Below are 13,111 nucleotides of genomic sequence, written 5' to 3' on the forward strand. Positions count from 1 at the left end.
GGGGGTGAGCACAGCCTCAGGAGCAGCGAGTGCGGCTCTCCGAGGCTGAATGGGAGCGGCCGGGCCCGGCGGCCGTGCGGTGATCTCCCCGGGCTGGGGGCTGCTGGGGGTCGGGGCTGCCCATTAAAGCAATGCTGCAGCGCCTCCCCCATCCTCGCTGCCGCTTCCCAGTTTCTTCTCCCATTTCCACCGAGTCCGACTCACAACAAAGGAGCTGCCCAGAATGCCCCGCGGCTGGCCCTGGGGAAAGGCGTGAGTTGGTTAGAGCGGTTTCTGGGGCGCGGGGGATTGTGGGAACTGTCGGTAATTGTTTTATTCGAGGCTGAGGAAAGGTCAACGACCTGAAATGTTAACTCTGTTTCTCTCTTTCCACAGATACTGCTTGACCTATTGTGTTTCCCTGCATTTTCTCTTATTGCATTTCAGATTGCTCGAATCCACTGTATTTTGCTTTTGTTCTATTGCAGGCTGAATCCAGAAACACAGACAGACCAGGTTTGAATCAGGATAGTGTTGGATGCAGAAGCACATTGAACTGAAGTGGAGATGGAGGTGAGGCTGCTGGGTTTAACCCATAGGACTAGAACTTAGCTGCAGGAGAAGGACATTCAGCCCTTCAAGCCTGCTCCACCATTCAATAAGATCATGGCTAATCTGGTTGTGGTCTCAACTTGAATTTCCTGTCTGCCCTTGCAACACTTGACTCCCTTGTCTATCAACAATCTGTCTAACTCTGCCTTGAACAATGACCCAGCCTCTATTGTGCTCTCGGGAAGTGAATTCCATAGGCTAACGAACCTCCTCATCTAAGTCTTAAATTTCTCATCTCTTATTCTTAAACTGCGTCTCCAGGTTCTAGTCTCCTCCACTGCTCTGAAACCCAGAGGACTTGTTGAGCCCAACAATTTCCAATGTGGGAAGCTAAAGGGAGGTAGATTCTAGGAGAAATTAGTTTATTAAACTGACGCGGTTCCTATACTGCAACAGAAAACAGTATTGTTTTATTAACAAGTTTATGTGTAGAGTCTTTTAATCCATTTGGCAAGTACAGAAAATTTTCACTTCATTCATGGGAATTGGGCATCACCAGTGAGACCAGCACATATTGTCAATTCCCAGTTTCCCATTGAAAATGTGACGGTGGGCCTTCTTGTTGAACGACTGCAGTCAGTGTGGTGAAGGTCCTGTCACAATTCTTCTTAGTAAGGAGTTACTAGATTTTCACCCAGTGACGATGAAGGAACAGGGATATATGCCTGACTCAGAATGGTGTGTGACTTGAAAAGGATGATGGTATATGTATGCACCTGCTGCCCTTGTCTTTGTAGATGGTGGAGGTGACAGGTTCTGTCAAACGTCTGGTAGAGGTGCAGATGTAGAAAACCTCCACTGCTGCCACCTCCCAATTCTCTCCCTGTTCTGTAGATCCAAACCTGATAGCAGGTTCCCTTCGCTGGAGGACAACAGTATACAGTTGGGTCTTTACAATAATCCGGCAGCTTTCATGGTCTCTTTTCTAATGCTGGCCCCATGAATTCTGCTCAATTTCACAACCTGTCTTTTTGTTTTTGTGTTCTCTCTCACACTCTCTTTTTCCTTTTTTCTATTTGTTTTACCAAATATTAAAAGGAGAGAATGTACAGATGGGAAACCCAAACCTAACATCACATCGGGATCTGACAGAGCTGCTCAATTCCTCTGGATTTGAATATCATCGGCCTTTGAACATGGAAGGAACTAGCACTGTTCACAGTGGGGATAAACCGTACACGTTTTGTGTGTGGACGAGGTTTCAGTCGATCATGTGGCCTGTCAAAACACAGGCGGAGTCACACTGGGGAGAAACCATGGAAATGTGGGGATTGTGGGAAAGGATTCAATTATGCCTCTGAGCTGAAAGGTCATCGACGCAGTCATACGGGGGAGAAGCCTTTCACCTGTACTGAGTGTGGGAAGGCATTTGTTCATTCATCCACCCTGGTGACACACCAGCGAGTTCACACTGGGGAAAGGCCATTCACCTGTTCCCTGTGTGGGAAGAGATGTATGTTTTTATCTGGGCTGCTGAGACACCAGCAAGTTCACAATGATAAGAGACAGTTTAATTGCTCTGACTGTGATAGGAGCTTTAAATGTCCATATGGACTGAGGGAGCACCAGCGCATTCACACTGGCTACTCACCATTCAGCTGCTCTCACTGTGGGAAGAGCTTCAGGCGATCGTCCAGCCTGTTGATACATCAGCGAGTTCACACTGGGGAGAGGCCGTTCACTTGCTCTGTGTGTGGGAAGGGATTCATTAATTCATCCAATCTGCTGATACACCGGCGAGTTCACACCGGGGAGAGGCCTTTTAAATGCTCAGACTGTGGGAAATGTTATAAAAGTTCTGGAGACCTGGCGCACCATCAACCAGTTCACTCTGACGAGAAACCGTTCAGGTGCTCTCACTGTGGGACTGGGTTCAGGCAATCATCTGACCTCACTGTACATCAGCGAGTTCACACTGGGGAGAGACCATTTACCTGCTCAAAATGTGGGAAGAGCTTTGCTCGTTCATGCAATCTGTGGAGGCACCAGCAAGTTCACACTGGGGAGAAGCCTTTCACCTGCTCTGTGTGTGGGAAGGGATTCACTCGTTCTTCCACTCTGCTGATGCACCAGCGAGTTCACAAGTGACTGCAAGGGTTTGACTCTGCTGTTAACCACATCCAGGACAGAACCATGTTCATTCTGAGAGTTGGGATCTGTTTCTGATGATTTTGATAAACTGCAGTCTAGTTACAATTGTTCAAATTCTGGATAAGTGTCAAATCAGCTTTGTATTAAACAGTGTGTTGTGTCTTTTTAAAAGCACGAAGACAAGTTAGTTCCTTTTGAAATGCTCTTTTTGTTCTTTCACAACAGCCAGTTTGTGCACAGCAAGATCCCACAAATAGTAATGAGACAAATGACCAATTAATCCAGATTTTTGTTTTTTAGTGGTGTTAGTTAAAACACGAATGTTGGTCCCACTGCACCAGGAGAACTCCCCTCTGGGTAGTTGTTAAGGTCTTCTGAGTTGAGTGCGGAGCTGATTGAGCTGCTGGGCCTGCAGTGTACCTTGAAGAACATCTGTCTGGGATCTTTCCTCTTAATTCTCTGACTCCCAGTTGTTTCTGCAGCAAAATAGGTAACTTTGAATATCAATTTCAATTTAATCTTTGGAGCAAAATCGACAACTTTTAATCAGCTGTAAAACAGAAAGAAAGTTCCTGTGTTCATTTCGCACCTTTCATATCCTCAGAACATCCCAACGGGATCCACAGTCAATGATACATTTTGGAAGGAAGAATGAGGAGAGGCAGTATAAACTAAATGGTACAATTTTAAACAGAATGCAGGAACAAGAACACTTTGTATATAGAGAAATATTTGGAGGTAGCAGGGCTATTTGATAAGGCTTTCATAAAGCACAAAGGATCCTGTCTTCATTGAAATAGGCTCAGAGTACAAAAGCAAGGAAGCTATAGTAAACTTTTATTAAACCACTGGTGAGACCTCAGCTGGATTTCATGACCAATCTGGGCACCTCAGTTTAGAAAGGACGTCACTATCTCAGAGAGGGTGCAGGAGAGATTCAACAGAATTATACCAAGGATGAGGGATTTCAGTTCTGTGAAGGGACTGGAGAAGTTGGGATTTCCCTCCTGAGAGCAAGGAGGTTATGGAGAAATTTAATGGTGGTGTTCAAAATGCTGAGAGGTTTCGACAGGTAGATAGGAAGAAAATGTTTCCACTGCAGGACAGTCAGTTAGCTCTGGAATTCCTTCCATAAACATCTCCACCTCACTTTCCTCCTTTAAGATACTCCTTAAATCCTACCTCTTTGATGAAGTTTTTGGTTTCATCTGCCCTGTTAATCATTACATGGCTTATTGTCAAATGGTGATTGATAATTCTCCTGTGAAATACTTTGGGATGTTTCACAATGTTAAAGATGCTACATAAATACAAGCTGTGGATGTGAGAGTCATACTGGATTATGGATTATAAATTGTACAAACATTAAAAAAGGAAAAGAGGATTTAAATCTGTCTGGTCTTTGATTACCTCTCCTCCAGATCCAAACAAATGTATTAAACAACAACACTGAAGCAGTCACTGTCCAAATGCAACAAGACCTGGGCAATATGCAGGCTTTGGCTGACAAGTGGCAAGTAACATTCGTGCCTCACAAGTGCAGGGCAATGACCATCTCCAACAAGAGAGAGTCTAACCATTGCCCCTTGACATTCAATGACATTACCTTCACTGAATCCTCCACTATCAACATCCTGGAGGCTACCATTGACCAGAAACTGAACTGGACGAGCCATATAAATACTGTGGCTACAAGAGCAGTCAGAGGTTAGAGATCCTGGGGCGATTAGCTCACCTCCTGACTCCCCAAAGTTGTCCACCATCTGCAAGACACAAGTCAGGAGTGTGATGGAATGCTCTCTGCTTGTCTGAGTGAGTGCAGCTCCAACAGCACTCAAGAAGCTTGACACCGTCCAGGTCAAAGCAGCCTGCTTGATTGGCACCCCATCCACAAACATTCACTTCCTCCACCACTGACGAACAGTGGCCACAGTGTGTACCATCTCCATGATGCACTGCAGAAACTTGCCAAGGCTCCTTAGACAGCACCTTCCAAACCCACAACTGCTACTATTTAGAAGGACAAGGGCAGCAGATACATGGGAACACCACCAACTGGAAGTTCTCCTCCAAGCCACTCACCATCTTGATTTGGAAATATATCACCGTTCCTTCACTGTCGCTGGGTCAAAATCCTGGAACTCCCTCCCTAACAGCACTGGGTGTACCTACACGCAGGGACTGCAGTGGTTCAAGAAGGTAGCTCACTGCCACCACCTCAAGGGTAATGAGGGATGGGCAATAAATGGTGGCCGAGCCAGTGATGCCCACATCCCGTAAATGAATAAAAAAAGGGCATGGTGGCACATAAGTAAAATATTGCAGATGCTGAAAATCTGAATTCAGAAACAAACAGAAAATGCTGACATCCAGTGGTATCTGCTTTTACTTCAGGGAAAAGTGGGACTTCGTTCCAGTGGGACTAAATCCCTGTCTCCTTGGGACTGAACCCTTTGTACCAGTGGGACTAAATCCCTGTCTCCTTGGTACTGAACCCCTTGTACCAGTGGTACTCAACCCTGGTCTCCATGGGATTGAAACCTCAGCCACCAGCTCTTGTTGCCCTAAACTCCACACCCCTGCGTTGTGATTGTTTTTGACCGAGTGGACCCCAGACTCTTGTGCTGCAGTTTTTTGTTACCCTCCTTCCACTGTTCTGAAACAGCTTTTGCCCCTCAAATCTCCGTGCTGCCAGAGAAAACCAAAGTTTCAATAGGAGATTCACTGCTTCAATGGTGTGTGTCTGTTCCCAGAATGTACAGCAGGACAGAAAGTCTGCCACTTAGTCTGTCAGAGGAACTCTCCTTGGTCACGTGCAGCATTGTTTGTACTTTTCCTCAAGTGGATAAGGGGTTTGTGCTGTGGTCCCAGTGGTGGAGTTTGGCTGCATCAGGGCCCTCCCCTGTCCTGAGCCGGTTCAGCAAGGACCACTATCATCGTGGCAGTTCAAACCATTCAGCAGATGGGGATTGTCACGAGGAACTTGTCAGTGACTTTCTGTGGTTCCATTGCTTGATCCAAAGGATGTCTGCTGGTAGATCTTGCTCAGGAAGGGTGCTCCATATGGGGCAGTGAGATGGACTGCGGGCAGTAGATAGGTTGAACTGGTCATCATGGAGCGGTTAGTGAGGTGCAGCATGAATGGTTTCAACCAGTTTGTGGGTTTTAATCAGTTGGCGGATATGTGGCAGAGTGATGTTTGTGAGGACAGGAAGCCAGGGGAAGGGTGTTGAGTGCAGAGTTCCAGTTACGATGTGCATTGACAGTGAGATAACAGCAAACAACAATATAAACCTCCAATAACAGCCTCCACCGCTTCCCTCCGAGCCGGATCACAACAAAAACCTGAGAGCAGAGGCAGTCCCAAAATCCAGGAGAGGCAGAGAGTGTCAGTAAATGTAGGAGAAATGGAGACTGGTCAGGGAGCGTCTGTAAATGTAGGAGAAATGGAGAGTGGTCAGGGAGTGTCTGTAAATGGAGAAGACTGGTCAGGGAGCGTCTATGAATGGAGGAGAAATGGAGACTGGTCAGGGAGTGTCTGTAAATGGAGGAGAAATGGAGACTGGTCAGGGATCATCTATAAATGAAAGAGAAATGGAGACTGGTCAGGGAGCATCTGTAGGTGGAGCAGAGATGGAGACCGGTGAGGGAGCATCTGTAAATGGAAGAGAAATGGAGGCTGGTCAGAGACTGTCTGTGATTGGTGATGACAGTTCTCTTATCTCAACTCTCAAATGCCTGACATTCTAGGGGAGTACAAAGAAAATGCTTCAAAGACACTCTGAATGTCTCCTTGAAGCACAGTGACTTTGGCCTTCGTGACTGGGAGGAGTTTGTTACCAATTGTTCAGAATGGCAACAACTTATCCATCCAGCTGCCTCACGCTCTGAGTCCCAACAGCTTAATGAAGAGGCAGAGCAGTGGCAGAAAGGGAGAAAAAAAGGAAGCAATCCTGCACTCTGGATCTCACTACCTCGTAGAACATCCGCCCCATGTGCCCAACAATCTGTGGGTTAAGAATCAGCCTGTTCAGTCACATGATGACCCATGGCAGAAACTCGTGACCCTGAGTAGGCATTATCCTCAAAATGAGGGAATGCTGATGACCTTCCAGAGGAGGAGGTCATGAAGGTGTGACAGGAGATGGGAATTCCTGTGCTTGAACAGTTCACCTGGAATTACTTCCTTGCTGGGAGCCTTTCTGCTTGCTATGCAATCAATGGACTTTTCCAGCTCAAATGAAGGAGGTTTCTGGTCCAACTCAACCATGACAGGAAGCTGCAGAAGTGAGTCAAACAGAGACTGGGAGATGTCTGTCTCACGGGAGTACAGCTCACAGTAATGTTCAACCCAGCGGGACATCTGTTTACTTCTGTCAATGAGTACATCATCTGCCAATTTCAAATGGGTTGGACCAAGCGCCCTCTTGATCCGATCATACACAGCACATACATTTCCTTTGTCACAGTCAGTTTGGATTTCTTGGTGTCGGCTGTTGCAGTGTTTATTTGCACAGTATCTCCCTGTCTTTTGCACAACTGTCTTGGATAATTTTAAGTTACGCTGCGTTCAAGCTGTTGGGTTTATGTTGTGTATCAGGTAGGCTTTGCTTTTTGCTTCAATGACAGATGTCATCTCTGCTGAGTAGGTCTCAAACCAGTCTTTGTTGTGGGTTCCACCTTTACCAAATGTTGCTGCTGCTGTATCAGAAATAGAAACATAGCAAATAGAAGGAGTAGATCATTCTACCCTTCAAATCTGCTCTGCCATTCAATATGACCATGGCTGATCCTCTATCTCAACACCATACACCTGCTCTCTCCCCACACCCCTTAATGCCTTAAATATATTCAGCGACTTGACCTCCACAAGCTTCTGTGGTAGAGAATTCCACAGGTTCACCAACCTCTGAGTAAAGAAGTTTGTCCTCATCTCAGTCCTAAATAACCGACCCCTTATCCTGAGATTGTGACCCCTTGTTCTCGACCTCCCAGTCAGAGGAAACATTATCCCTGCATCCAGTCTGTCCAGAGTTTTATATGTTTCAATGAGGTCCCCTCTCATTCTTCCAAACTCCAGTGAATACAGGCCAAGTCGACCCAATCTCTCATTATATGACAATCCTGCCATCCCAGGAATCGGTCTGGTAAATGATTGATATCAGTGATTTCAAAGCTTCACCAATATCAATGCTGATTGATAAAACTTTTATTGATGTGCCTGTAAAATGTTTCACTATTTTGTTTCATGATGAAACTAATTTGTTCAATTTGATTTCATAATGAAGCTGCCTCTATGAAAAATGTGCAAGTCAGTAAGGATTAATCACCCTTTTTTAATTGAAGATGTTAATTGGAGATAGAACCTAAGACGGGAGTTGAGGAGAATTTTTTTCACCGAGGGTGTTGGGAGTCTGGAACTCTCTGCCTAAAAGGATGGTTGAGTCAGAAACTCTCGTAATATTTGAGAAGTATTTAGATATTCACTTATGTTGTGTTGTGTTGCTATGGGCCAAGTGCTGGAAAAAAGGGATTAGTGCAGTCAGATCTTTGTTGACTTGCGTGGACACGATGCGCCAAATGGCCTCCTTCTGTGCTGTCGACGTCTATGAGACTATCACCTTACAGACACCAAATGTAGATTTGCAAAGGTCAATTTAGGATGAAGTAAAAGTTCATTTTATATTTTCTAAAAGGTTCCTGTAGAGAGCTCTTGTATTAAGGGGAGAGATCACAGATGGTGCTTTTAAAAAGGGACACTGCAGCCCCAAAAATCAGTGGCAAATCCAGTCTGTTAAACTCCATCCAGTTACAGGGATTGTTAACATTAGCAGAAACAAATCAAATATTGTCAGACGAGCAATCCTTGATGTGATTAACAGCAAAAGTAACAACAGAATCCAGCCCCTGCAGTCACTTGTGAACTTGCTGATGTCTCAGCAGGTCTCGTGACTGAGCAAATCCCTTTCCACACAGGGAGCAAGTGAAAGGCTTCTCTCCAGTGTGAGTGTTTTGGTGTATCAGCAGGTTGGAGGATGTGGTAAATCCCTTCCCACACACTAAACAGGTAAACGGTTTCTCCCCAGTGTGAACTCGCTGGTGTGAAATGAGATCGTTCGACTGTCTAAAATGCTTTCCACAGTCAGTGCAGCTGAATGGCTTCTCCCCAGTGTGAACTCGCTGGTGTACAATGAGATGGCCTGACTGCCTGAAACTCTTCCCACAGGAAGTGCAGCTGAATGGCTTCTCCTCAGAGTGAATTCGCTGGTGAGTCACCAGGTTGGATGACTTTGTGAATCCCTTCCCACACATGGAGCAGGTGAACGGCCACTCCCCAGTGTGAACTTGCTGGTGTGCAATCAGGCTGGATGAAGACCTGAACCTCTTTCCACAGGAAGTGCAGCTGAACGGCCTCTCCTCAGTGTGAGCTCGCTGGTGTGACATGAGGTTGGTTGTCTGAGTAAATCCCTTCCCACACACGGAACAGATGAATGGCTTCTCCCCAGTGTGACCACGTCGATGGTTTTCCAGCAGGGATGGATAATTGAATTCCTTCCCACAGTCCTCACATTTCCATGGTTTCTCCATTGTGCTGGTGTCCTTGTGTCTCTCCAGGTTGGATGATCAGTTGAAGCCTGATCCACACACAGAACATGTATACAGTTTCTTCCTGCTATGAATGGTGTGGTGTTTTTCTAAGACTGTGTAACTGGTTAAAGCTCTGTCAGTTCACTGGAACATAGTCTCTCGGTTTGTGTCTCTTGGTGATTTTCCTGCTGTTTGAAATCAATTCTCTCAGACAGAACAGAGAATCATTTCTCCTTCCACATTCAAAGGATAATGAATCAAATGACTTAACCAGATCTTGACATAAAGTTTCGTTTGAGCTTCTGTAGATCCTCCTTCCTAATATCTGTAAAAAGAGATTACAAATGCTATCACTGTCAGTACAGGGGAGAAATTGGGAACAGGCAATTCTCGTTTCTAAAAAATACATTTTTTCCTCTCTTGTTCCCCCAAAGCTCTAAATCCCCGTCCCACACACACTCCCTCCTCTCTGGGCTGAAATCCAAACCCATCTCACCATCTCCACCACCTCTTTCCTCCACTCCCAGTTTTCTCCCTCCCTCTCCTCTGCCTGGGTTCAGTTCTCCAGCTCCTGTCTGCAGACTGACAATAAAATCAATGAGTCTTATTGGGGGTTTGGGGCCTCCAGCGGGTGTTTCTGAATCCTCCCCGCCCACCTCCCAGGGTTTCCTTCCTTCCCACAGATCAGATCCTCATTGATTTGAGCCCAAAGTGTAACCTCTTATTTATTGTCCCCCCCTCCCCCATCCTCTGATGTGAACCATCCTCCACTCGCTGACCCAGGATGGCGGCCGTTAACCTGGGCCTGTTCCCGGGAGGGAGAAGCCCCGCAGCTGCAAACCAGGAGCTGACAATTATTCCTCAGGGTTTGCGGATCCACAAAGTGTTTCCAAATCCTCCCCGTCCAGCCGCCGGCTCCATCGCTCCCTCCCCCCGGGCCTGTCACCGCGGGGTAAACACGGGGCCTGGGGCCTACCCCAGAAGTTGATCCAGTTCCCAGTCCAGCCGCGGTTTCCATTCCTACCCTGTGCTCACAATCTCCTCCCGCCTCCCGAACCGTCCGCTCCTCCTCACTCTGTCACCATGACTGACACTGAGCATGCTCAGAGCGCACACGCACACTGCACCTGCGCACTGGACTCCTATAGTCATTGATAGGGGACTTTCCGCAGCGCGGGGCGTTCTGGGTAGATAATCCGCCATTCAATTGGCAGTACATATTTCAATATATCGGCTTCCCAATCGAGTTCGGGACCCGGGGCGCAACACACAAAATATGTACTTAAAGTGTGTAGATACCCAAATGTCTGGACCTTCCTCCCTGATGCAATCTGTGCAATTCTCCCCCACCTCCAAATGAAATTTCATATTGGAAAAATGTCGAAGGTTGAAATTCACAAAGATCAGTGCTGGTACAAACTCGTGGAAACAACCTGCTGAGTTTCCATCACTTTTTTTTTAAATTTCCGATCTCCAGTATCCACAGTGTTTTGCTTTTGTTTCACTGCTGGTACCTCTGTAAAGAAATACAAGCTGAAAAGCTCAGATGGGGTAGATGGAATGGAATGTGTCTTTTTTGAAATATAAACACCAGCAGATTAGTCGAACAGAATGCACTGTTTCTGGACTCCATATTCTCCGTAATTCAATGTGATCTCCTATTTGCTCCTGATCACCATGTTGCACATCCACCACTTGCACTGCACATGCTCAGAGAACAACCTGAGTAATCGCACTGGGCTCCTGTAGTCATTGATGGGGCACATTCTGGCACATGGAAAACTATGGATCGTAACAGTGTCAGTTAAAGTCCAATTAGTGAAAAAAATTTTATCACCACATCGAGACTGGACCTGTTTCTGTAATGTTATTACAAGGGATAGCGATTAATTAATGCTCGAGTCCATACAGGAGGTGATTTAATACTTGAGCCCACAAAAGCCCCCACCCCTACCATAAACTCTGTTCCTCATCACCGACTCCAGCCCCCTCCCTTACCACAGTCTGAGGTTGAAGCAGACTAATAGCAACCTTAGTTTCCTATTTGAGCCTGAGCTGAGGGCTAAGCTACTGACAACGTGTCTTCTCCATCACTAAGATCACCTCCTTCCCCCTCTGTAATATCGGTTGTCCCCATCCTGCTGAAGCCCATTTCCTGCTGAAATCCTCATCCATGCCTTTGTTGCCTCCAGATTCGACTATTCCAATGCTCTCGTGGCTGGTGTCCCATCTTCCACCCTCCATAAAGGAATGCTCGTTCAAAACTTTTCTGTGGACAGCAGTTTAGTGGGAATAGGGTCAATAGAGCAGAAGGTGGGTCTCATGGACAAGATGAGTTCTTGAGAGGATAAGGGGGGATCGGAGAGAAACTAAAGAAAGATGAGTTCAGAGCTAGAGCCGGGCAGATCTTTAGAGGAAGTTGGGCCCGATGGTCAAGTGGAAAGGAGGGAAGCAGCAGAGGCAGCTGGTCAGATTGTCTCAACCTTAGAGACAAGGAAATCTGTGAGCTCCTCACACTTTCTGTTTGAGGTGAGTGTGGAGGAGACAGTGGAGAGGGAAAGCCTTTCAAAAGGAACTAACTTGTGTTAGAGATATTAAAGTGACTCGTCACACTGTGTGTTTAACATAAAGCTGATTTATTTTACTTTTACCTAGAATATTAACACCTATTACTGGACTAGGTTTTATTAACATTTGCAGAAACAGATCCCAATGCTATTTTCATTTTGAGACAAGTGAGGGGGAAATATTGGAGAGGTCAATGCAACACGAAGATTGTATTCATTGATCTGGAGAAGGCTTATGACCAGGTGCCCAGGGAAGAAGTCTGGAGATGTGTTAGAATTCATGAAGTCCCTGAGAAGTATGTATGACTATTACAGGACATGACCAAGGAGTTCCAGACAAGAGTAAGAAGCTGTGTGGGAGAGAGTGAGTTTTTCAAAATCAAAGTTGGATTGCACCAAGGATCGACACGGAATCCCTTCCTCTTCCTGATTCGCATGTTGTAACTGTGAGAGGGAGTGAAATTTACAGATGACACTGAGCTATGATGAGAACATGACTGAGTATCTGGGGAACTGGAGAAAAGCACAGGTATGAAGATTAGTTTTTTTTTAATTCTTTCATGAAATGCGGAGTCACTGATAAGACCAGCATTTGTTGCCCATCCCTAACTGCCCTTGAACTGACTGACTTGTTAGGTCATTGCTGGGGGCAGTTAAGAGTCGACTACATTGCTGTGGGTCTGGAGTCACGTGTAGGCCAGACTGGATGAGGATGGCCGATTTCGTTCCCTAAAAGGAAGAAAATCCTTCCTTCACTAGTGAACCAAAGACCCAATTCATGGACTGTCGGTTTGAGCCTATGGAAGAGAATCAGAGTGAAGGTGAAGAGATTAGGGGTGAATACTTGGAGAATGTGAGTAGCTTCAAGTACCTGGGGCCAGCGATGGCAGAAGATGGAAGTATGAAAATTAAGAAACAGATTAGCTTTGGTTGGAGTAATTGGAAGAAGTGCAGTGCAATGTGATGTGATCGAAAAGTGTCACTGAAATTGAAAAGGAAGAATCTACAGGACAGTTGTGAGACCGGCCTTGTTGTACAGAGCAGAAACTTGGGCAGTATCAAGAAGAGAGGAACAATGACTGGATACAATGAGATACAGATGCTGAGATGGATGTGTGGAGTGACAAGAAAGGGCAAGATCAGGAACCAGTATATCAGGGGGTCAGTGAAGATTGTGGAAACATCGAAGAAAGTAGCTGAGAAGAGATTGAAATGGTCTGGTCATCCATTGTGGAGAGAGGGAGGAAATGTGGTGAGGTGAGTGATGGACATGG

At 46.0% G+C, this 13,111-nt stretch overlaps 1 protein-coding gene across 1 annotated transcript in view; it reads left to right on the top strand.

The window, feature by feature from the left end:
• Positions 1 to 1,530: 1,530 nt before the first annotated feature.
• Positions 1,531 to 13,111, top strand: part of LOC144674547 (uncharacterized) — a 66,622-nt gene continuing 55,041 nt past the window's right edge. Inside the window, 2 exon segments of the mRNA XM_078535847.1 lie at positions 1,531 to 1,539; positions 1,735 to 2,675. Of these exon segments, the coding sequence (XP_078391973.1) occupies positions 1,531 to 1,539; positions 1,735 to 2,675 (950 nt within the window).

This window comes from Cetorhinus maximus, unplaced genomic scaffold (assembly GCF_964194155.1).
Source record: "Cetorhinus maximus unplaced genomic scaffold, sCetMax3.hap1.1 HAP1_SCAFFOLD_696, whole genome shotgun sequence".
Taxonomy (NCBI): Eukaryota; Metazoa; Chordata; class Chondrichthyes; order Lamniformes; family Cetorhinidae; genus Cetorhinus; species Cetorhinus maximus.